General features: G+C 37.2%; 1 protein-coding gene across 2 annotated transcripts in view; it reads right to left on the bottom strand.

The window, feature by feature from the left end:
* LOC120538915 (pyridoxal phosphate binding protein) overlaps positions 1-26,635 on the bottom strand; it is a 40,095-nt gene extending 13,460 nt beyond the window's left edge. Inside the window, exons 1-4 of one of the 2 annotated variants that reach the window (XM_039768527.1) lie at positions 26,496-26,635; positions 17,634-17,741; positions 16,891-16,926; positions 14,289-14,364 (exon numbers count right to left, since the gene is read on the bottom strand). In XM_039768527.1, coding sequence (XP_039624461.1) covers positions 14,289-14,364; positions 16,891-16,926; positions 17,634-17,741; positions 26,496-26,585 — 310 coding nt within the window. In that variant the 5' untranslated portion in view covers positions 26,586-26,635. Of the gene's footprint in view, positions 1-14,288; positions 14,365-16,890; positions 16,927-17,633; positions 17,742-25,896; positions 25,997-26,495 lie in introns of those variants that run through there. The other variant, XM_039768528.1, reaches the window with a different exon arrangement.
* Between the last annotated feature and the right edge of the window lie 207 nt (positions 26,636-26,842).

The following is a 26,842-nucleotide window of genomic DNA, read 5'->3' on the forward strand; positions in this document are numbered from 1 at the left end:
GCATCACTTTTTAAGCATAGAGTGAGAAAATACGTACTCAGTAATTACATTATTTTTAAGAAAAACCTCACAGCTGCACTACACTATAATGTTTCAGCATTTCCCAGACACTATAATTTATCGGCAAAGCTCCAGACCTGCTCTCCGTCACGGTTTGAAGAAACCAACAATAGTAACTTTGAATCTCTAAAATAGATTTTAACTCAACATTGGGTACTTCTTCCAAAAATGTTATGTTTAATAAATCTGAGCTACAATTAGTCAAAAACTCTCCACAACCAACAACAAACAAGAGGACATCAATCGATGATATTTTTACATGACTAGGATGACTCCAGTATCCACATTTTCACTAAATCTCTTCTTATCTAGCTTTCCCCACATTTTGAAGGCATGAAGTCGTAATTCAATACACTAGAAAGCTAGAGGGTTCTCCTTTTTCCTTTTATATTGGTATTAAGTCCAAATCTAAAAATTGCAAAAAAGTTCAATTACTAATAACACAAAAGAACATACACTAGCAGATGAATCTTTCATTTCAGTAAATGCAAGAAGAGATTATGATATGACAAAACAAATACAGTGGTACCTTGGTATACGTCCTTAATCCATTCCAGATCCTTGGACTTATACCAAACAGGACTTATACCAAACAAAAATCCGGCAGTCTTCAATCCAAATCCCTAAAGCAGATTCCATCCAGACTACTGCCTACAACTCGTTTTGCACCCTGGTTAAAAGGACACTGCGGCCGTAGATCTTATATTCCTTTCCTACTTTTTAAATAAAAACAATCGTAGCCTTCAACAAATCCAAAACGTTTACCTTTTCGGCAATCATTAACATCTTCCGTTTGCACTTGGGCACAGCCCCTGAAGCAGTAGCAGATCATTTTGGAGCCATAATGAAGGGCTTGACTATGCACAAAGATAAACACAAAAGAGCACAAAAGTTAACTCTTTACACAGCGAAAAACGTTGATGCTGCATGAGCGAGACGAGACTTCCTGGTTAACACTGCATTCAGCACGCAGGAACTTAACTACGTGCTCTGATTGGTTAGCTTCTCAGTCAGGATAACGTAACTGCGTGCTCTGATTGGTTAGCTTCTCAGTCATCGGCCAATAGCATCCCTTGTATAAAATCAACTGGGCAAACCAACTGAGGAAGCATTTACAGGAAGTAAAAAGACACACTGGGGCGGCACGGTGGCGCAGTGGTAGCGCTGCTGCCTCGCAGTTAGGAGACCCGGGTTCGCTTCCCGGGTCCTCCCTGCGTGGAGTTTGCATGTTCTCCCGTGTCTGCGTGGGTTTCCTCCGGGCGCTCCGGTTTCCTCCCACTATCCAAAGACATGCAGGTTAGGTGGATTGGCGATTCTAAATTGGCCCTAGTGTGTGCTTGGTGTGTGGGTGTGTTTGTGTGTGTCCTGCGGTGGGTTGGCACCCTGCCCAGGATTGGTTCCTGCCTTGTGCCCTGTGTTGGCTGGGATTGGCTCCGGCAGACCCCCGTGACCCTGTATTCGGATTCAGCGGGTTAGAAAATGGATGGATGGAAAAAGACACACTGTCCACAGAACCCGCGAAGCAGCGAAAAATCCGCGTTATATATTTAGTTATGCTTTCATATAAAATCCACAATAGAGTGAAGCTGCGAAAGTCGAAGCGCGATATAGCGAGGGATTACTGTACAGGTTAAAACTTGGCCCTTTTTTTTTGAAGGCGCGGGCCCGGTATACAACATGTGTTGTTCTAGCACATGAGTCGTATTCCAAACAAAGGTCGTATACCAAGCAAAATATTTCGCCTCTACAGGGAGTGCAGAATTATTAGGCAAATGAGTATTTTGTCCACATCATCCTCTTTATGCATGTTGTCTTACTCCAAGCTGTATAGGCTCAAAAGCCTACTACCAATTAAGCATATTAGGTGATGTGCATCTCTGTAATGAGATGGGGTGTGGTCTAATGACATCAACACCCTATATCAGGTGTGCATAATTATTAGGCAACTTCCTTTCCTTTGGCAAAATGGGTCAAAAGAAGGACTTGACAGGCTCAGAAAAGTCAAAAATAGTAAGATATCTTGCAGAGGGATGCAGCACTCTTAAAATTGCAAAGCTTCTGAAGCGTGATCATCGAACAATCAAGCGTTTCATTCAAAATAGTCAACAGGGTCGCAAGAAGCGTGTGGAAAAACCAAGGCGCAAAATAACTGCCCATGAACTGAGAAAAGTCAAGCGTGCAGCTGCCAAGATGCCACTTGCCACCAGTTTGGCCATATTTCAGAGCTGCAACATCACTGGAGTGCCCAAAAGCACAAGGTGTGCAATACTCAGAGACATGGCCAAGGTAAGAAAGGCTGAAAGACGACCACCACTGAACAAGACACACAAGCTGAAACGTCAAGACTGGGCCAAGAAATATCTCAAGACTGATTTTTCTAAGGTTTTATGGACTGATGAAATGAGAGTGAGTCTTAATGGGCCAGATGGATGGGCCCGTGGCTGGATTGGTAAAGGGCAGAGAGCTCCAGTCCGACTCAGACGCCAGCAAGGTGGAGGTGGAGTACTGGTTTGGGCTGGTATCATCAAAGATGAGCTTGTGGGACCTTTTCGGGTTGAGGATGTAGTCAAGCTCAACTCCCAGTCCTACTGCCAGTTTCTGGAAGACACCTTCTTCAAGCAGTGGTACAGGAAGAAGTCTGCATCCTTCAAGAAAAACATGATTTTCATGCAGGACAATGCTCCATCACACGTCCAAGTACTCCACAGCGTGGCTGGCAAGAAAGGGTATAAAAAAAGAAAAACTAATGACATGGCCTCCTTGTTCACCTGATCTGAACCCCATTGAGAACCTGTGGTCCATCATCAAATGTGAGATTTACAAGGAGGGAAAACAGTACACCTCTCTGAACAGTGTCTGGGAGGCTGTGGTTGCTGCTGCACGCAATGTTGATGGTGAACAGATCAAGACACTGACAGAATCCATGGATGGCAGGCTTTTGAGTGTCCTTGCAAAGAAAGGTGGCTATATTGGTCACTGATTTGTTTTTGTTTTGTTTTTGAATGTCAGAAATGTATATTTGTGAATGTGGAGATGTTATATTGGTTTCACTGGTAAAAATAAATAATTGAAATGGGTATATATTTGTTTTTTGTTAAGTTGCCTAATAATTATGCACAGTAATAGTCACCTGCACACACAGATATCCCCCTAAAATAGCTAAAACTAAAAACTACTTCCAAAAATATTCAGCTTTGATATTTATGAGTTTTTTGGGTTCATTGAGAACATGGTTGTTGTTCAATAATAAAATTATTCCTCAAAAATACAACTTGCCTAATAATTCTGCACTCCCTGTAAACAGGACGTATACCAAGTTGGACTTATTCCAAAGCAGACGTATACCAAGGTAGCACTGTACTGTTAAGTAGTCTCAGGTTCTGGTACTTATTGGACACCTTCAGGACTCCAATAAGATAAGCCTTAACACTTCATGTCAAGAGGGAACGCAATTGCTAAGGTCTTCAGCCCTTTTCTCCACAGTTCTAAATAGCACCTGTAAGCCGTCTAAGGTCACTTCCCTTCCTTTCACAGAAATCCTGTCTTTTCTGGATGTATGCTATATAGGACAACCACCTGTTGGAAATGTTTTTTCATTCTTGGACCAGAGAAGACAGAGGACGGAGTTTCATATATATACACACATACATATATATATACATATATACACATACATACATACATTATATATATATATATACTGCTCACAAAAATTAAAGGAACACTTTAAAGAAACACATTAGATACATCAGATCTCAATATGAAGTTGGATATCTATACAAATAACGACAGGGAAATGTCTTAGGAACAAAAGGATGCCAAGTCTTTTAATGGAAATAAATGTTTTCTGCCTACAGAGGGCTCAATTGTGTAGACACCCTAAAATCAGAGTGAAATGAAGATGTGGCAGGCTAGTCCATTTTTTCAAAAACTTCATTTCTGCTACTCAAAATGCTTTTCAGTATCTTGTGTGGCCCCCACGAGCTTGTATGCATGCTTGACAACGTCGGGCATGCTCCTAATGAGACGACGGATGGTGTCTTGTGGCATTTCCTCCCAGATCTGTATGAGGGCATCCCTGAGCTGTTGTACAGTCTGAGGAGCAACCTGGCGGCGCCTAATGGACCGAAACATAATGTCCCACTGATGTTCTATTGGGTTTAAGTCAGGGGATCGTGAAGGCCATTCAATTGTTTCAATTCCTTCATCCTCCAGGTACTGCCAGCATACTCTTGCCACATGAGGCCGGGCATTGTCGTGCATTAGGAGGAAACCAGGACCTACTACACCAGCGTAGAGTCTGACAATGGGTCCAAGGATTTCATCCTAATACCTAATGGCAGTCAAGGTGTCTTTGTCTAGCTTGTAGAAGTCTGTGCGTCCCTCCATGGATATGCCTCCCCAGACCATCACTGACCCACCACCAAACTGCAGACCCTTCAACGTCTGTCACATGTGCTCAGGGTGAACCTGCTCTCATCTGTGAAAAACACAGGGTGCCATTGGTGGACCTGACAATTCTGGTATTCTATGGTAAATGCCGATCGAGCTCCACTGCGCTGGGTTGTGAGCACAGGGCCCACTGGGTGTGTATGTATATATATATATATATATATATATATATATATATATACACATACATACATATATATACATACGTGTGTGTGTATATATATATATATACACACACACACACACACATATATACATATACACACACATTTTATATATATATATATATATATATATATATATATATATATATATATATATATATGTGTGTGTATGTGTGTATATATATATATATATATATATATATATGTGTGTGTGTGTATATATATATATATATATATATATATATATATATATATATATATATATATATACACACACACATACATATATACACACACACACAGTGGGTATATACACACACACACATATATATACATATACATATACATATACACATATACATATACATATACATATATATATATGTGCTGAAAAATGAAATCTTCATCTCCATAAAGCTTTTCAGCAGATGGAAGCATGAAGTGCTCCAAAATCTCCTGATAGCTAGCTGCATTGACCCTGCCCTTGATAAAACACAGTGGACCAACACAAGCAGCTGACATGGCACCCCAGACAATCACTGACTGTGGGTACTTGACACTGGACTTCAGGCATTTTGGCATTTCCCTCTCCCCAGTCTTCCTCCAGACTATGGCACCTTGATTTCAATGACATGCAAAATGTGCTTTCATCCGAAAAAAGTACTTTGGACCACTGAGCAACAGTCCAGTGCTGCTTCTCTGTAGCCCAGGTCAGGCGCTTCTGCAGCTGTTTCTGGTTCAAAAGTGGCTTGACCTGGGGAATGCGGCACCTGTAGCCCATTTCCTGCACACGCCTGTACACGGTGGCTCTGGATGTTTCTACTCCAGACTCAGTCCACTGCTTCCGCAGGTCCCCCAAGGTCTGGAATCGGTCCTTCTCCACAATCTTCCTCAGGGTCCGGTCACCTCTTCTCGTTGTGCAGTGTTTTCTGCCACACTTTTTCCTTCCCACAGACTTCCCACTGAGGTGCCTTGATACAATACTCTGGGAACAGCCTATTCGTTCAGAAATTTCTTTCTGTGTCTTACCCTCTTGCTTGAGGGTGTCAATGATGGCCTTCTGGACAGCAGTCAGGTCGGCAGTCTTACCCATGATTGCGGTTTTGAGTAATGAACCAGGCTGGGAGTTTTTAAAAGCCTCAGGAATCTTTTGCAGGTGTTTAGAGTTAATTAGTTGATTCAGATGATTAGGTTAATAGCTCGTTTAGAGAACCTTTTCATGATATGCTAATTTTTTGAGATTTTGGGTTTTCATGAGCTGTATGCCAAAATCATCAATATTAAAACAATAAAAGGCTTGAACTACTTCAGTTGTGTGTAATGAATCTAAAATATATGAAAGTCTAATGTTTATCAGTACATTACAGAAAATAATGAACTTTATCACAATATGCTAATTTTTTGAGAAGGACCTGTACACACATGTGGTTTTCAGCGATTCCTTTTGCTTATTGCTCGTGAACATTTGAAAAATATCCTTTGGAATTTAACTGATTGTCACCGTCCTATAGAAATGTCAGACACGAAAAAACGCTAACAGTTCATATTAGAAAAAAAACTTTACATTTATGCAGCTCTCGATTGCAACAAAAAGAAAAAAGACGTTGCCAGTGAATTCGGAATTTCGCAATTGACACTGTCAACTTTCTTGAAAGACTGAGCAAAAAAAAAAAAAAGAAGAAAAATTTTGGGTTGTAAATGTATGAACTACTGCATTTGAAGACGCCGAAAAAGCAGTTTATGTGGTTCAGTGATGCTCGTTTAAGAAACATTCCTATTACTCAGGCACTCATTCAAGAAAATGTGACGTTTCTGAAGCAAACAGAAAATATCTCGATGGGTGATGCAAGGAACATTGTAAATGCAGGCAACAGTATTACTTGGCAATTAACCTGGCCACAACCCTGTCTGACTGCTGTGTCTGTTTATAGGAGAGTGGCAGATCCAGCTACAATAAATAACCGTGCTGTTTCTGTTTTCCACAGCTGAATACAGCTTGTTTTACTAAAGTTCTGAGACTCAGCCTCACGTTTTGGGGTGTATGACTGGGACTTGTAGCGCACCCATGACCAGGATTTGCTTCTGTGGCGTTTCACTGCCGTGCTGTAAGCCTGCTGTTGCCCTGCCCCGGCAATGGACAAACAATCTTACACAGACATAGCAATCACTCTTCGGGACGCACTTCAGCGTGACGTTTCCGTTGGGTGGGGGGATCCCAAAAGAGTTCAGAAACCTCACAATATGAAGAAGAAGATTAAGATGATTTGGCTTCTGATTGATAACAGTGCTGCCCACAACATGCTTCCGCATTTAGATAATGTTCACGTGGAATTCCTCCTATACAAATGCACAGCAGTGCTTCAGCCATTAGGTTTGGGCATCATTCGCACCCTGAGAATGTATTATCGCAAGGAAATAACAGACAGGAGGAGATTAAAATTAACACTAAAAAAGCTATTGAAATGATTGCAAACGCCTGGACGCAAGTTAAAGAAAGCACTATAGCAACAAATACAGAATCTCATTATAATGAAATATTTTTTCCCTGGCACTTCACTGTAATGAAATTTTACCTGTATTATATACTCAAATTTTACATTATCCCTAATGATTGCACAGTTCAATTAAAAAGAATAGTTTTCTGTACAATTGTTTTTGCAATGAAGATCAACAAAAGCCAATTCACTACCAAAAGCAAAACTATTCACAAACAATTCTACATCTTCATTCAAGCAATTTACCACCTTAACAGCAATTGGTAACATTGCTTTTGTTTTTACAATTTGACCACAAGCATGTGAAGTGAAATACTCATGATAACACAGTGTTAGTAGTGTAGGAATTTAACCCATAACCTCAGGATTTGAAGTCTGAATTCCAAAGCCATAAACACTATACCACTCTGACTGCCAATGGTATTAACCCTTCATAAAAAAAGAAAAAAATATATACAAATATCGTATGTATTCAGATCAGATACATCCAACTAACCATTGGCACCATAGCCAAGGCCCTTTCACTTCTTAAATTTCCCATGCAAGGCAGGTTAAACAGCTAGAATTTAATAAGGGCAAAAATAATTGTTGCACTGGTTATATCTGCACTGATATCTTATCTAGAAATGTGTTGTGTCACAAGCCATCAAACTATCTGCATAGAATAAAACAGACAGCTCAGGAACCAAATATATGCAGATTCTTTATTCCTAAAAATAAACATATAAATGTTTACTAACCAATTGGAAGGAGAATGCAATCCCCGCATCTCAAATAAGCATTTGTGGTAACAGTGGACAAAAGTATTTATTTGTGAAACACATGAAACACGAAGGATGCTCCTAGCAGCAATGATACATACCACTAGATCTGTTTGTCAATAATGCTCATTATTAGGTTAAGAGCAAAAAGACATGCTGCATTTTGACAAAAATTATTTGAATTTCAAAATGTCATGTCAGATATTACATAAAAAATGCATAAATAAATAAAGCTCTGGTGGAAGCATGCCACAGCAATCTAAAGCTAAATTGTATTAATGTCTTAAAAAATGTTATTGCAGCTGTTTATTTTTCCTGATAAATTGACTAGGCCAATCCTAAACAACATTACTGTGTCATTCTGTGTTAAGAACTGCTTCACAAATTCATTTCTACCCAGAAACAGCAGTCTGGCCAAATCCTCTTCAAAATTTGAGGATATGATGTTGCTGAAAATCTCAAAAGAACCCCAAGGTTAATACCAGGTAAATGTAAGCACCTCTCACAACGGATAATGTTAAATGTTCACATATAGTTATTATCAAGAAAACTGCACACAAACGAAACAAAAAGGATTTAACTTTTAAAACATGCTTTAGCCAAGATTTAAGAGAAATGTGTATATATGAAAACTGTCAAGAATCACAGAAAGGAAGTAACTTTGAATTGAATACAAAGTTATATATACAGGGTGGACCAGATCTAATTATGCGATTATGAAAAGGCGAACACATCGCACCCGCTGTTCGACTGACAACTGTCTTCCCGCCATTTTGGAATGCACGGCAGGTGCTGCCATCTATCGGCAACAAAAATAATTTTTTGTGAATTCTCTATGTAATAAACCTAATAAGTTATAGTGTAATGAAAATTGCATAATTAGATCTGGACCTGGATCTGGAGAGAATTTGGTATTTCAACAAAATATTATTATCTAAACAACGGCTAACTTTGAATTAACTATTATTATTGGAATTTTACAATACTGTCAACTGTTCTTGCAATTAATTTGGCTATTTATTGCAAGTAGTGTGGGACAAAACATTGAATTTCTGATTTGATATTTAAGCAAAATCAATATGGAAAAGCCAATATTGCAATGTTCAACACTTCCATTTGATTTTCCTCATCTTGTTCTGAACATTAAATAATATCTGCAAAGTCTCCACAGCTCTTATTTAGAATGTTTACGTCAACTCCATTTATGTAGCCTGGCAGTGTTGAACATGAGAAAGAAAAAGAAAAAAAGATTAAGGGTCAGAACAGGTTGGTTTAGTACTGTTGTTTGCAATTGGTTCAGTTTGTCCAAGATCACAGTTCAAGCAGTATAACATTTAAATATAAAATATGTTACTGCATATGAAAAGGACATTCAGGCACATGCAATGCCTGCAGTGTGCTATTCCTGCCTTCCTGGCAGAACAGGTCTGTGCTAAGCAAAGTTCCATAAGATGTCTTCTGTTCTGTTACATGGCATATGAACAGAAAAGCAAAGGGGGTAAGAGATGCAGTGACTACCATATTGTAAAACACCTTCTTGCCTACTTAATTTCAGAAGTGGGTAGAGTAGCCAAAAATTGTACTCAAGTAAGAGTAGCGTTACTTCAACATATTACTCAAGTAGAAGTAAAAAGTTTTCATCCAAAAAAATGACTCAAGTAAGAGTAAAAAAGTATTTGGTGAAAAGACTACTCAAGTACTGAGTAACTGTTTGATCATAATAAATGATGTATTTTTTAGAAATGTTGTAAGAAGACAGACAAAAATACAAAATAATGTGCAAATTCTGCTATTTCCAAATGATAAAATAAAAAAATGAGTAAAAATAAATAACATCTTTACAAAATAAAGATGCACAAGTAACTCAAAGTTCCAAATCTCAGTTTTTCACAACAAAGCTTTTGAAGCCAATACCTACAGTAGGTAACATGCATGTTTGAACAGAGCAAACTACTTACAGTGACAAGATATACTGTACACTGACAGTATAATACTGCATATTCACTTGCCCTCCAAATAGCACAGCTGATTGAAGATAACATTAGAACAAGGCAGGTTGTGCACGTACAAGAAGTCTCACTTTACCTTGACTGTCTGTGTATGTTTGGTTAAAATGTGCTTGTTCTTCACTCAGTGAAGTGATGGTTAAGCTTCAGCAGGAGTTGGCTCTCATTTTTCATGAATTCTTTTCTTTCCCTTCCACTGTCTGTGAGGAGTTTGTACTGCTATGCCGCCACAGTTTGTGTGTGGTCATGTGACTGCATGGCTATGTCTGATTGGTGAAACAGAGCCATGCGATTATTCTTGCTACATCTGATTGGTGAAACGGAGTCTTGTGATTATTATTGCTACGTCTGATTTGTGAAACAGTCATGCTGTAGATCCACTGGTGGCTTCTCTCTGGCAAAAATATAGCATATCTAATGGAAAAAATGTAACGATTCAAGTGTTGCCCAATGTAGTGGAGTAAGAGTAGTGTTTCTTCTTCACAAATGTACTCAAGTAAAAGTAAAAAGTATGGTGCATTAAAACTACTCTTAGAAGTATAATTTAAAAAAAAAAAGTTACTCAAGTAAATGTAACTCGTTACTACCCACCTCTGCTTAATTTGCACAGAGAAAATATTCATACATTGTCAGTGTTCAGATAATATTAGCCAGTATTAGATAACAACACAATAAAAGTGAGATATCCGCCCTCATCTGTCCATTTCACACACTCTCTGTTACTGAAACGTAACAAGCAGAAACAAAAAAATAGCCTTCATTGTTTTTTTTTCTGCAATGTTTGTGCATCAGTTACTGGGTAAACTGCATTACTGGCCACTTTATTTTCATTCTGAATTTGTATTTTTGTTTAGCAAATGAACAGAGCTTCCTAATGACCATGAGAAAGTCTGTCCTGATGATCTAAATTACAGTGTTGTTTTGTCTCATCCCATTTGTATTTGTGTTTTGTTTTTTCCTTGTTTATTTACTGCACTTTGTATCTTGCTGGTTTAAGAAATAGCAGTCCGCCACCATGCAATGTTTAACTAATAATGTTACCAAGTTGTGTGCATCAAATATCAGACTAAGCATATACAGAGTTAAAACAGAAAAAACTATTCTAAAAGCTTAACTAATGTCTATGTGATGCTCATCATGTTTTTCCACAGTTACATATTACTAGCAAGTGTTTCATCAATTCTAAAAATATGGTATGTGGCAGCGTTTCAGATAGTACTTTTCTACACATGCCTTTGTAGTTAGATTCAAATTATTTTACTATAAGTTCTGCTAATTTTTAGATTTGTTTTGTAATTATGTTTCAAGAACTGGCTAAAAACTTTTTAAAAAACTGTTTTAACTTGAGCTGTCAAAGCACCAAAAGCACTGTAAAGATATTGTATTTTACTCATAATTTGGTGTAGTTTAACTGTTCTATTTCATTATTTACTTTAGACCACACATGCAAATAAATGACAGACTGAAAAAAGAGTTTTTATATAATTAGAAAATAGGAAATAAAAGGATTACATCTACTGTCATTCGATACTGTGACTCTGACTGGGGTCAGGAAGAGCATGCTTATGCAAATACAAAAGTGAGAACCACTGCAAATGATGTAACTCATGAAAAAACATATGTACAATACATACATGTACATATACTATGATTAGTGATTTGTGAGGTAATGAACTAAGACCTTTGTTTTTCCTTTCATAAACTAATCAAAGAGAGACCAGAGAGACAGCAATGTTTACTGACTGGCAGACACTGATGCTAGCAGGGGAGGTACCATACATAACATAATAACTCCAAAAATAACTGTAGCAGACATAAAATAAAAATAGTAAGAAAAAACATGATATTTGAGATGCTTCTTTGAGGCAAAGCTATGGTGGAAAAAATACTATTTGATATATTTATAAAGTTGTTGAATTCTGGGAAGAAAAGTTTTATTTGCCAATATTTCAGATTATTATTGTGAGAGAATATAAAAGGTTTACGGTATATTAGCTTTGCCTGAGAAATTTCAAAAGACATTGGGCCTCAGTTACAATGCCGCTGGTTAATTGAATTTATCAGACGTAATATGTAGCTAACTCAATACTTTTTTGGATGCATTTTTTTTTTAACCAAAGGCTAATATTAGTTCACTGGAGCTCCTTACTTTTAAATATACTACATTCAATTGCACATGGCTAAAGCATTCCTGCTATTGATCAATTCCTGCTTTTTTTAGGGACTGGCTATACCTTTTGTTGACAGCCACCGCAAAACTTTGAGGAAACCATATTGCTTTAAATTGAAACAGTTAATCAGTAACAATAATATGGCTTTTGGAGTTTCTACTGCTATAATTACTAATATATTTATGTCTTTTACTCAATCTTTACTGATCAGGTGTAAATTTATGGTACTTGTAAAAGTTAGCTTTGTTTTCAGTTTTATGCTGTCAAGTCACTTTCATGTTCTCCCTACCCAGATCTGACCCTAACAAACAAACAATTTACATCCGATCTGACGCTGTTCATTTTCAAATAATATTGCATTAGTGCAAGAATGTTTTCTGATTGGTACTATTCAGGTCATCAAATGATTTCTTCAAAATGTCACATATATTTGTCTCTTTCTTTTTTTGCTCGGTGCTGCATTGACATCATGGACCAGAAGGCGTGAGCTTATTCAGTACAAGCAGGAATACGCGGCTGGTTGGTTGCTTTATGCTACAACATGCTTGACCTGGCAGCGATCAACACACATGTACTGTGTAAGGCATGCACGAGTCCACTGAGAAAAGAAGAGTATTCTTGGCTCAATTTGCAGAGGAGCTTTGTTGTCTCTTCTTACAAGAAAAGCCGATGGAAAAAGAAAAAAGAGGATGCAACATTGACAAGCTTTTGTTCCAAGACCACCGCTTCTCCCAGGAAAGAAAACTCAGTCAGTGTCAGGCGCCCCATCAATGTAATAGGAACCACAGCATTGAGAGAGGTGCGTACATTGCAACAGGAACACGTCATAAATGCAGGAAAGACAGTCCTTGGGTGTGTGGGAACTGTTAACATTTGAATTTGATGACTGAATAAAATGAGGAGACTGGGAAAGATCAGAAAAAAATGTTTTCCGAGGTGTACTATACAGCTCATAAAATGAATTATTCCAATATCATATATACCTATGTCTCTGTTTTTTTGTCAGGGCGTCTTTGACATCATGGACCATAAGGTGCATACTAATTCAGCGTGAGCAGGAACACTCAATAAAACTGATCAAAAAAAAAAAAATTTAATTGACAAAGAGATACCAGGAAAGCAGGATTCACCAGCATTTGTGTATTAGTGTTTATCCCTCCAGATCAGAGAATTTCCAGTTCCACTGTCTTAAAACACCACTCACATCTACAGTTATTCCCAGTTTCAAATTAAAACTAACAGCGTCAGATCTCTAGGGTAGTATGTATTGTAATTGTGACGGAGAGAAGTGGAAAAAAAAAAAAAACACTTTTACAAGTACTATAAAAATTTACACCAGCGGTTAGAGATGGAAATCAAATGTATGTTTTTATTGTATAATATTAATAAGAGAAGCGGACTACTCAAAACGGTAAATTTGCAAGGCAGTTAGGATCGAACCGGGGGACTCTTGATTATAAGTCAGCAGTTCTTACCGCTGCACTACGGAAGCTGCTGTATTATCCTTGTACCTTTTGTGAAAGTGTTTATTTGATCTTTGGACTTCAGGCTTCACCTATACAGTTTATGTCTACATTTTGTCATTTACTACTAAAATATGAAAAATGTTTGAAGATGTGTTTACATAGATTGTTGTAGAAACGGAACACACATGAAATGCATGTGTTCCAAATAACGATATATTATTTCCCTATACAACTCTAGGTACTTGACTCCCAGATAATCAAGGCTTAAGCTGGGAGAACTTTGTGCCCTTTCTGTGGCAGTGCGGGGATGGAATAGTAGGCTGCTTGGTTCTTGTCTTGATTGGCACATTTACAGGACAAAAGACCATGACGGAGTGGTGCAAAGGGATTTAAGGTGGACCGGGTTTATGAGTTTTTTTTGTAGGCTTTGGTAATTCTGGTGTTAAAATGCCAGTATGTAAGTCATAACATCAAATCTAAAACTGCTTTGTGAACTTGAATGTTGTACTTAAAGCCCAAGATTCCTCAAGGAATAGAAATTAGCAGCCCAGACAGAATAGGCAAACGTGACTGTGTTTTTACAATAAAATCTTTTAAGTTTAGACAGACTAGTCTCTATAAAATTAAGGTAGTATAAAATAAGAACATTTACTGTTATTGACATTCAAAACATTTATGTGAGAAAAACAAACAAATGACATTTGCTTTCTTACCCATTAATTTGTTAACATTATTCTTCTGGAGGTGTCCAATAAAATGCCATTTAATCTCCGGGCAAGAGGAAAGAATCTGAAAAGAAAAAAAAAAAATAAATAAGGGTAGGGCATCACCACTGTACCACATACTGTAGATAAAAATTCATTATTACTTCAAAAACCGAGTTTTATTGGAAACCAAATATTTTAAGCAAAACTTCTACAGATAACAGCCACAAGTCCAGAGACAAAACTGTCTGTCTGTGAAGCCCCTTCCCTCTCAGCATTTACAATCCGCTTAAACAGGACTTTTTGTATACTGTTTTCTACAAAGATATTTGTATTTTATATGAGCCACCATTTATTTTAACCATTTATTTTAACTATCATTAAAGGTTCTGTCTGATGTGATTACACCTGGGCCATTTATAGTAAGAATTCTTTGGACTGTCAAACTTAATAGACCTCATGGAACTATCTCATTAATTATAGACAATTAGCACCCACTACTCCAGGATTTCTACTGAGTTACCCATTTGTTCTAGTTAGTCAGTGTTTGTTCTATCATTGCCATGATAGACTCCCATTATGTTAGTAAAACTGTGGAACGTTCAATGATGCGTTGTGGGTAAATAAGAACTTGTCTGTAGGTTATCTTGAATCATAATCAGAATGAAACAAGACGGTTGCTCTGATACAGGACTTCATGGCCCAAAACAGTTTTTAAAATACAAGATTATTTTAAGAGAAGAAATGGCTAGTCTTAAGTATAAAGATGACAGTTTCAAATTATTCATTTGGATTAACATGTTTAGAAGATTTCTAATAATTTTCACTGTACTAGAGAGCAAAAATTGGTAACATATAGCATATATTGTAATAATTATTTGTAGATTGTCTTTGTTTGAGCAATACTTTTATTTTAATTTTAAAAAGAACAATATTTAACCTAACAGTCAGGAAGCTAGATCAACCAGTTCTTGAGCTAGGTGTAATTAGGACTCACCAGATTAGACAGATAAATTGCAAGCAGGAAGATGAAAGGGAAGACAATGTAAAACGCTAAAGTGAAAAGGTGACTTATTCATGAACAGGACTGGACTTTTCAAAGGTCATGAGACCTGAACGCAGAGGGTAGTCACTCAGTAATACTCCCCCACCAGCCCAAGAGGTGTGTCAAATACCACAGGACAGGCTTAAATTCAGGGCTAATAGAGAAACTTGGTGTCTCTGCTATCCATCTGTACAAAGGACATGCTGTGTCTCTGCTATTCTATCCATACAGAGGCCATACGTGTTTAAGAGACCACTTCAGACCAGACAGCGCCAAGACAAACAGAAATCTGGTAGTCTAACATTACTGAATGTTTAGACACAACTCAAACTCAACTAGGCTGAATAGGTAAAATTTAGTCACACATATAACATTTGATTCCAATCTGAGCATATTATCTATAAAATATAAACTTTCTTTTCTGCTTGTTTTGGCACTCTATATACAGTAATCCCTCCTCGATCGCGGGGGTTGCGTTCCAGAACCCCCCGCGATAGATGAAAATCCGCGAAGTAGAAACCATATGTTTGTATGGTTATTTTTATATATTTTAAGTCCTTATAAACTCTCCCACACTGTTAACATTATTAGAGCCCTCTAGACATGAAATAACACCCTTTAGTCAAAAGTTTAAACTGTGCTCCATGACAAGACAGAGATGACAGTTCTTTCTCACAATTAAAAGAATGCAAATATATCTTCTCTTCAAAGGAGTGCGCGCAGAGAATTTCAGAGAGAGAGCGCTCGCTAAGAAAAGCAAACAATAAAAAAATCAATACGTGCTTTTAAGTATGCCGAAGCACTGTGATAAAGTGGCATTTTTTAGAGGAGCGTCCGTATCTCCTAAGCAAACAGCCTCTCTGCTCACACCCCCTCCGTCAGGCGCAGAGAATGTCAGAGAGAGAGAGAGCGAGATTAAAGCAAACAATCAAAAAATCAATACGTGCTTTTGGGTTTTTAAGTATGCCGAAGCACCGCGATAAAGCGGCATTTTTTTAGAGGAGCGTCCGTATCCTCTAGGCAAACAGCCTCTGTGCAAACAGCCCCTCTGCTCACACCCCCTCCGTCAGGCAGAGAGAGTGAGAGAGACATAGAAAAGCAAACAATCAAGTACCGCAGAGGAAGCATATCTTATATCATTGAGGAGTTTTAGTTAATATGTAATACATGCTCTGATTGGGTAGCTTCTAAGCCATCCGCCAATAGCGTCCCTTGTATGAAATCAACTGGGCAAACAAACTGAGGAAGCATGTACCATAAATTAAAAGACACATTGTCCGCAGAAATCTGCGAACCAGAGAAAAATCCGTGATATATATTTAGATATGCTTACATTTAAAATCCGCGAAAGTCGAAGCGCGATATAGCGAGGGATTACTGTAGTTGACTACGGTTATAAATATAAACAGAAGGGGAAATTATTGAATTACAATAGAAGTCAACCCTAACACTGACCAAGCTGGTCAAAGTAAGTATAGAAGGGCTATGAATGGGATTTGGGGCATTCTGCTCAAATCTACTGAATAAACAGTCTGAAAGTGAACCTCCCTATGATTAAACACCAACCTTTGGGTCTGACGCCTTCTCCAACAGTTCTTGTACCTGAAAGAAAAAGAAAACAAAACTGTATGAAACGGTTGCTTCCACCATAGCCTTTAAGCATTGTTTTCATGTTTGTACCAATGTCCCCATTTTAAAGATCAGGAACAGTATTTTTTTTGAAATTTATAAATAATGTTTAACTTAAGAACATAATTTCCAGTGACAAAACTATTGTATATACCATGAGTGTGAAAAAAATAACTTTAGATTTCAAAAAATAAAGTATTCATCCTTTAAGCGTATTTATGTTTTGTTGTTTGTCTATAACAAAGTTAAAGGTATATGTTGTACCCCCACACTGCATAAAAAATTGTACAAAATTAAACTTGCTAAGCACTACTACAAAACCACTAGGAATTATAGAAAAAGTGTTCACTCAAAATCAAACACTCTTAAGGCCAGATTAACATTTAAAAACCGCCCTCCCATGGGGTCTGTATCGAAGGAGTGACACTTTAAAGCAATGACATAAATACCGTATTAAAGGAGTGACATAACGAGTCATCTACCACACACAACTGAAAGAACGCTCGCCAAAAAAATCATTGTCACCTCACCTACCACACACAATTGAAAGTACGTTTGCTAAAAAATGTTGGTTGGATGATTGTCACTCCTTTGAAATTTATATCTGAGGTTTCACTCCTATGACATGTCACTCCTTTGAATAGGACCGCTCCCATGAAGGCATGCTAACTGTTACTCACATAGTTCTCTCCAAAGTTGCGCTGTCCGTGTTGGTAAGCGACCATCACCATCTCTGGTGGTTTTGTCTTACTGACTGCAACAAGTCGGGGTTGGATATTCGGCAAACACTGAAAAATGGAATGAAAAGAAGGAGAAATTAAACAAAATTAGAAATTACATTAAAAGATGTTTGCAGTTGAAAATGAAGGCAATGTTAATGACAAAAGAAATATGTGATTTATTTTCAGTGTTGTACAGGAAGAGGCCTTTAAATGAAACTCTGTGCTCGCTCTCTTTCTCTCTGTGTTCTGTTTGTTTTTGAACTTAATTTACTAGTTACTGATTTTTATTAATTTTAGGATTAGACAGATCTGTTCAAATTTCCAACTGGGAAAATACAGTATTATTTATCTATCTAAAAAGTAGTCTGACCCCATGGTTGATTAAACTAAATAACACTTTTACAGTAATGCCAATGTGCTATTTACAAGGTGTTGGGTCTCTCCCAAGATCTAAGAAATGCACACCTGCTACCCAGTAAGAAAGCCAAATTACAATTAACTATAAAACTACTAGAATAAATGTAACAAAAATATATTGTTTTACTTAGCCATATTTTGGTTAACTGTACGGGAGAACTTGACTTGTGCATTTAATATTCTTTAAAATACCCTTTAAAAAGAACTAATACCTAGCAGAAACAATCTCTTTAAAACCCATACACAAGAACATCATGTTACTGATTCTATATCTTTCCTACTTTAGACTACATTGGGGAGTAGGTTGATCACTGTGTGGTGGCTGTGGCAATGTGTTATCGGCGCATGCTCTCACCTAATAGTGCTGTAATAAATACGGTTTCAATTCCCTATTGTGATTTCTTCTATGTGGAATTTGAATGTTCTTTCTATGTCACATGTATTTCCTCAAGGCACTCAGTCTTTTGCCACACTAAAAAGACAAGCCATTAGGTGGATTCCAAATTGTCTTGATGTCAGTTCATCATGTAGCACTTTCACATATATCCTGTTCAAGGATGACTGCTGCTTAGGGATGCTCCAATTGGGTTTTTTTTTAGAGCAGATGCACATCATCGACTGACTTCACTATTACTAGAACTGGCCAATCCTATATCCTTTTAAAAATTTTTATTTTTTATTTTTTAAACACTAAGCTCCTGCATAATCAACCGCATAGAAATCTTATGCTCCATACTAAAGTGATACTTTTATGATTCAATTGCAGACAATAAGTGTTATTTGTTCATTTTTTTTTAATCAACAAAGTGAAATTCTGTAGGCTAAAATACTAAAATAAATGAATTCCTCTTAAAACAAACTTTTTATAAATTACTAAAACATACAAAATATTTATCGAAAATACATATGCTGTAAACAAATATAAAAATTCTTGTCATAAATACAATACACAGCTCTAATAAAATGCTCATGTTTAAAAAGAAGATACAAGGCTAACATGCTTAACAAGTTTACATGAAAAATCGATTCATTTTGCACTTAAGCTAAAAAGTCAACTGCTTACTGTTCTTTTTTCTAATCAAAAATGTAAGCTTCATTTAAAAATTTTTAGAAATAAAATTTTATTGAAAAGTTTCAAATTACACATTTCACAACACCTTGCCACATCCACATCAGTACAGTACTGGTGTTCATTTCGTTGATTTATACATACTGACAGGTGCAGCGGAGTAGGAGGAAGGGGGAGGTTTATGGTAGTCCTGGAGCAATATTAAAGAAAAGTAGCAAAGGTAAAAATTACACTTTTTTTTTTCATTTCATGTTTCTGTAAGAAGGTTGATTCAATGTCATATTACATAAGTGCAAATTAGGTTTTCTTTGAATGGCATTAAAACCAAAATAAGTCTCTGGCACCTCTGTATTTAACTCATCAGTCTGCCAGGTAGCTTACAGTGCTTACTGCTCTAATATAATGACAAACACGAAACAGAAGTGTAATGATTATCCCCACCCATGATTCAAGTTTGCAGTATCTTCGCTAATTTAAGCAAAGAACAAAACATAACCAAGTAATGCACGCTGTCTGTTTTTAAGCGAGACAGGAGCTACGGAAATCGTTTTTAGCGTGCCAGGAGCAAAGGTGTAGGTAAAGCAGTTTTTCAACCATTTTTCTATGGTGGCTCACTTGTTGCAACCCAAGCCCCATACACCACCACCAGACAGGCACATGCACAATTCTACAAACCAAAAAAGGATTAAATCACATACATTTGCTGTCCGAAGGGGCAGGAAAATCAGAAATGCCAGAAAAAAAAAAAAAAGCAGCTTGGGCATTACTGTTCGCAGATGCAGCACTTAGTTGAGTACAGTGGATGAATTTTCCCAGCTGCTGCATCGCTTTTCCTACTCACACATGCAGTTCTCTCTCTGCCAGCCTCGCTCCACTGACCCGGGGTCAGAGGCAACTGCTATGCCCACACTGTCCTTTGGCTCTGTGAGAGTCACTGGCGAAAATGCACACTGGCAGGCATGTCTAAAATGTTTTCTATGTCTGCAAAATAGTAATTACAGAGCTACTTTTATGTCAGCTTTTCCAGGTAGCCCTATTCTTCTTTGATATTTCTCGACCACCTGAAGAGATAGTCTCTCTCAGGTCTGGACCCATGGCACTACACTGGGTAACTCTCATGGTGCACCAGTTGAAAAACAGTTGCATTGAGTATAGTTTTACAAGTCATTGATAGTGATGAACAATTGAGGATGGCATTTGCAGAGATTTACAAGTTTTAGTGCATGCCCATTTAAGAGATGCTTATTTCAATTACAGCAAATCAATCTTAAGCAGTGCATTCAAAGCCTACAGTCGTTTCGATCTTTTAATTTTACTTTTTAATTTTAAAGACATGTCTGTGTCTCATATGCCATAACAATCTGAGAATAAATACATTGGCCTTGTTTTCTTATTGACTTCTTTTCAACTTGCCTTTTAAGAAGGCATTCAAATTCAGGTTGTACTTGCTCAAGCAGTATTATGTTAAAAGGTCAGGTTCCAGGTTAAAAAAAAAAATTGTTTGTGTTGATTCTACATTAATTTTCTAATTCAGCATATATTTACTTCATCATTTATGTACAGTGGGATGCAAAAGTTTGGGCAACCTTGTTAATAGTCATTATTTTCCTGTATAAATCGTTGGTTGTTACGATAAAAAATGTTAGTTAAATATATCATATAGGAGACACACACAGTGATATTTCAGAAGTGAAATGAAGTTTATTGGATTTACAGAAAGTGTGCAATAATTGTTCAAACAAAATCAGGCAGGTGCATAAATTTGGGCACCACAAAAAAGAAATGAAATCAATATTTAGTAGATCCGCCTTTTGCAGAAATTACAGCCTCTAAACGCTTCCTGTAGGTTCCAATGAGAGTCTGGATTGTGGTTGAAGGTATTTTGGACCATTCCTCTTTACAAAACATCTCTAGTTCATTCAGGTTTGATGGCTTCCGAGCATGGACAGCTCTCTTTAACTCACACCACAGATTTTCAATTATATTCAGGTCTGGGGACTGAGATGGCCATTCCAGAACATTGTACTTGTTCCTCTGCATGAATGCCTTAGTGGATTTTGAGCAGTGTTTCGGGTCGTTGTCTTGTTGAAAGATCCAGCCCCGGCGCAGCTTCAGCTTTATCACTGATTCCTGGACATTGGTCTCCAGAATCTGCTGATACTGAGTGGAATCCATGCGTCCCTCAACTTTGACAAGATTCCCAGTCCCTGCACTGGCCACACAGCATGATGGAACCACCACCATATTTTACTGTAGGTAGCAGGTGTTTTTCTTGGAATGCTGTGTTCTTTTCCTCCATGCATAACGCCCTTGTTATGCCCAAATAACTCAATTTTAGTTTCATCAGTCCACAGCACCTTATTCCAAAATGAAGCTGGCTTGTCCAAATGTGCTTGAGCATACCTCAAGCAGCTCTGTTTGTGCTGTGGACGGAGAAAAGGCTTCCTCTGCATCACTCTCGCATACAGCATCTCCTTGTGTAAAGTCGCGAATGGTTGAACGATGCACAGTGACTCCATCTGCTGCAAGATGATGTTGTAGGTCTTTGGTGCTGGTCTGTGGGTTGACTCTGACTGTTCTCACCATTCGTCGCTTCTGTCTATCCGAAATCTTTCTTGGTCTGCCACTTCGAGCCTTAACTTGAACTGAGCCTGTGGTCTTCCATTTCCTCAATATGTTCCTAACTGTGGAAACAGACAGCTTAAATCTCTGGGACAGCTTTCTGTATCCTTCCCCTAAACCATGATGGTGAACAATCTTTGTCTTCAGGTCATTTGAGAGTTGTTTTGTGACCCCCATGTTGCTACTCTTCAGAGAAAATTAAAGGAGGAGGGAAACTTACAATTAACCCCCTTAAATACTCTTTCTCATTATAGGATTCACCTGTGTATGTAGGTCAGGGGTCACTGAGCTTACCAAGCCAATTTGAGCTCCAATAATTAGTTCTAAAAGTTTTGGAATCAATAAAATGACAACGGTGCCCAAATTTATGCACCTGCCTGATTTTGTTTGAACAATTATTGCACACTTTCTGTAAATCCAATAAACTTCATTTCACTTCTCAAATATCACTTTGTGTGTCTCCTATATGATATATTTAACTGACATTTTTTATCGTAACAACCAACGATTTACACAGGAAAATAATGACTATTAACAAGGTTGCCCAAACTTTTGCATTCTACTGTAGTTATTTTATGATTGGATGTTTTGCGATTAACTGCGATTAATTCCATATAATTATGAAATTCACTTTTTATCAGTTCCCAGCCCATAAATATATATAGAAAATGCAAAGTTGGATTGACTCACTTAACAAAAGCACTATTTACCATTTTGTAAAAAAGCAGAAATTTGGTATGATTGTACATCTGTGTAGGTATCCACTAAGAAAGGGCATTTCAATATATCAATATATAGGGGTAAAAACAATCCCAATAGAAAAAAGAAATACTCCAAAATCTTAAAATGCTTTCACTGATTGCTGATAGAGATACAGTACCTTTCAGCTGTTTGGAGCTTTCCGATTTATACAAATGAAGGCTGTCAGCATAAAAGTTAGGATGGGCACAAGAAAACCAGTTCTGAAACAAGTACAATATTCATCCATCCATTATCCAACCCGCTATATCCTAACTACAGGGTCACAGGGGTCTGCTGGAGCCAATCCCAGCCAACACAGGACGCAAGGCAGGAAACAAACCCAGGGCAGGGCGCCAGCCCACCGTAGACAAGTACAATATGAATCCGCTATTATAACTTAATTGTCTGGCTAAGGCTTCTGGGGAAAATTAACAAACAGCCAAATTACCAAACTTTAAAAAACAAATTACAAAAAGATGCTTAAACATACAACTGAAAAATAACACAACAAATACATGAGTGAATGGCATAACCAAATGAAAATCATAAACACCTAATAATTATAAAAATGACAATAGTATAGTACTGCCTCCACCCTCACCCTAAATGAACATGCAACCAGTGATACACTTGAATACAAATTCTTCAGTGAAAAAAGCCCACCTTTGAACATGAGTTTAGTTTAGCTGGCTTGCTATCATTGTTTGATTCTTACATAGCATGCATTTAAGGTTTAGATTTTCTGCTGGCTGTATTTTTTATTTGACTTTCCATAGTTTTCAGTTTTGCAAGTTTATCTGGGTTTTATTTCAGTTTTTGATAGTTACAATTTTTACTTACTTTATCTGAAGTAAACTGTTATTTCCATAATTTAAATGTCAATCTATATAGTGCTTTTCATTTAAGCTCTCCAAACCTTTCTAAAAAATACAAAGTTATAGATGAAAGAGTTACATTTAAATCTGACTGAACAAACTATTTTGGCTATCCTATATGAAATTTTTATCCAAAATTCCCACAATTCCTACTACTGTTTCAGCTCAATAGTTTCCTTTTAGCTTTGCAATGACCACCAACAGAACCCAATGCCAGCCACTAGGAAAAGCAAGAATTAATTTACGTCAGGAATGTTTTGCTCATGGGCAATTGTATGCAGTATGATCAAGAGTAAGGAGCTCCAGTGAACTAATGATATTAGCCCCTGGTTTAAATAACACAGAAATAAAATGGTAGTTGTGTACTAAACGGACGGCAAGGAAGGCTACTACCCTTTTCTATTATCGAGACGTAAATTGGATTTTACCACGCTTCTTTTAACTTCACCTGTTTGTTGTCTGGTACAAAACTTGTAATCCGATATTTAACTCACTTCCTATTGTCCACATGACTTGAAATTTTGCACACTTACTCACTTCCAATGACAATACATGAATCAATAATAAGTTTCACTAATTGATCAATTAATCATGTTAATTAAGAAATTTTCAAATGAAGAATGGTTAAAGATTTCACCAATAGATGACGCTAGTAACGGATATAATTAACGGAAATGTTAAAATATTGATTACAAAATTATACTAAGACAAACCCAAGACTAAAAAGTTGAACATAATATATACTGTATATAAAAAATACTTTTTAAAAATAATGCTTATATTAGGTTAAAAAGTGTACTAAAAAAGTTAATAAAATAAGTCTCTCATACATCACTCATAAAATAAAAGCATGGGCACTTTTCATCAATCAATAAAATCTTAGCAAAAGCGCCCACACTTTTATTTTACGAGTGATGTATGAGGGACTTAATTTGTTTTTAACATTAGGCGCCCAAAGGGGACATTAACATTAGGGACCTATAGTTAACTGTGCTCTACCAACACTAACTTTAAGATTAGTATTTGTGGTTGGGGTAGGTCAGTCTAACCCTAACTCCAAAAATTAAGCAACTGGGGCGCCGCACCCCCCCAATAAAGCCCAACACTAGAATGGGTGAGAACTGCCGTCTGTTTAGTACACAAGTACCAAAAAAAACTACAAATTTTGTTTACAGAGAAGAACTTAGTTACAAAGTACTACTTCTTATACATCCAATAAACCAATGTTGCTATAACGGAGGCTCATTGTCTTATAAAGTTTCTGGGGCAAAGACAGGTAACACAGCTAGTATTGCATATATGTTAAATTTTAAAGCATGCCAACATATCTGTTAGATTACCCCTATTATTAACAGTCACATTCTGAATTTATACCCTTGTCTGCAAGATGTTAAAAACAACTTCCTAAAGTATAGAAGGTAATATACTTAAGGCATCACACCCCTGTTGCTTATAAGTCCTTCCTCATTTAACACTGAAGCAATAATAACCAGTTAGCTTGTCTTAAATGGCTGGCACTTTTGTACCTATAATAATGCCACTAATGCTTAAATACACCTGCCTTTCTTTTTAAGTCAACCCTCAGTTCTATTTTTTTTAAGAACATAAAGCATTTGCTGACAAACAGTATTCTTTATTATATTATTAAAAGCTGGCTCTGAAGCCTTGGTGTACAGCACATGCCTTTACTTTGTCCAAATATTGTTATTTTTATTAGGTTTCCCTCTAATAGGAAAAATCCCTCTATCGCCTACAGGATGCGCTCTCTTGGAGCACTTTCAGCCATAGGCTCATTTTACCACGGCATACTAAGAAGTGCCTCTGGGGGTCTTTTCTACATGCTGCCATCGGGCAATTCAGTGCTTCCCGCAATGTTCCAAATAAATTCTGTTATTGTTTTAGTTCATTTTCAATTTCTACACAATATTATTTATTGACTGATTGTATTATTTGCCCTTTGAGTCTGTATCTTTGTTTTATGTTTCTACTACTGTATGCATCTAAACTTCCCCTTGGGATTATTAACATTTATTTAATTTAATCTAGCATGTTGATCTTCTACAGAACTTCACTTCTATTGTGAAAGTCTAATTAGGCACGGATTTAAAGAAAAAAGGAAAATGTAATTGAGTGAAATATTTGAAAATGTTCACAAATGGTACAAGAGATTTTGCCATATTCAGTCATTTGAAATTTGGCACTAAAGAAAACACTGCTAAACTTTGCAAATGTGTATCTGTTTTAAATGGACCCCAGGACAGACAACTCAGGAAAGTTACTTTAAAACAGTGCATCAGTTAAGGAAATGCTCACATTGAATTATTTTGCCTTTACAAACATGCATAGGAAAAAAATGAAATATTTCAAAGCTAAAAGGGTAATAAGTATTGAGTCATTGCCTCGTGGTAATAACAAGCGTCAATTTAAAACAGCTTACATTAGACTCCCTCGCAGTATAGTAAAAATTACATTTGTCAGTCTCAAAAATTATACATACGTATTGTTTTCTTTTCGTCATAGAGGATTTGCCTTCCTTGCATGCTCACGAACACTGGGGGGGGGTCTTTCTTAGCACGACTCGATCGTGTTCAGCTTACACCTACGGAAGAGCTACAGTGTCACGCTCAGATGACAGCTCTAAAGAAAATCAAGTCTCCGTGAAGCCAAGTCCAACCTTGTCACCTCCCCTTTCCAGAGCATGGCTTTCAAACATTAAAACGTCATCTATTCATATTTTTGAGTTTTTCATTTTAGCTTCTTTTCGTTGTTTTTCTACTTTTTTATGGCATATATTTTAAAAGGTATCTTAGGAATTAAAGAAATACACATCTAAAATTCGTTTCACTGTTAGGATAGCAAGTAGTTTTCTTATACTAAGTACAAAACAACTAACGAAGAATGACAGGGACAAAGTTTGGATTGCAAATTTAGACTTTATGTTCTTACCATTACGTGAATAACCGTTTGTATGCAAGTCCAAAAGGTGACTTGTAAAACTGACAATCCCGCACACGCGAAATAACGCACACTGGCAGTTACCCACTACACCGCGTTCTCAGCTTCATGCCGGAGCCCACATTCGACCCGCTACTTTACCTTTGAACGACGGGCAGCCGCCTGCTGAACCCGGTCCACTACCGCCTGGAGCGCTCTAACAACCTCCTCCGTCATGCCTGCTCTCCACATTCCCAACTAGCCGCTAACACTCTCATCACATCCGCTTCCCACTCAAGAATGTCAGAAGACATCCTCCAATCCGCGTGCACTGTGAGACGGAGTGGATGACGTATATGAGGAAACGGACTGGATCGGCGACCATGTTGGTAAGGTCAGTCGAGACGATTAAACAAAAGGAGAAACTTTCCTGACTCTCAGAAGTAGTCTCACATCATCAATTTTAGCAACAAGTGACATTAAAATGTAATTTTGAGCATAAGGCTAAA

The sequence above is a fragment of the Polypterus senegalus genome, chromosome 11 (genome assembly GCF_016835505.1).
Source record: "Polypterus senegalus isolate Bchr_013 chromosome 11, ASM1683550v1, whole genome shotgun sequence".
NCBI lineage: Eukaryota > Metazoa > Chordata > Cladistia > Polypteriformes > Polypteridae > Polypterus > Polypterus senegalus.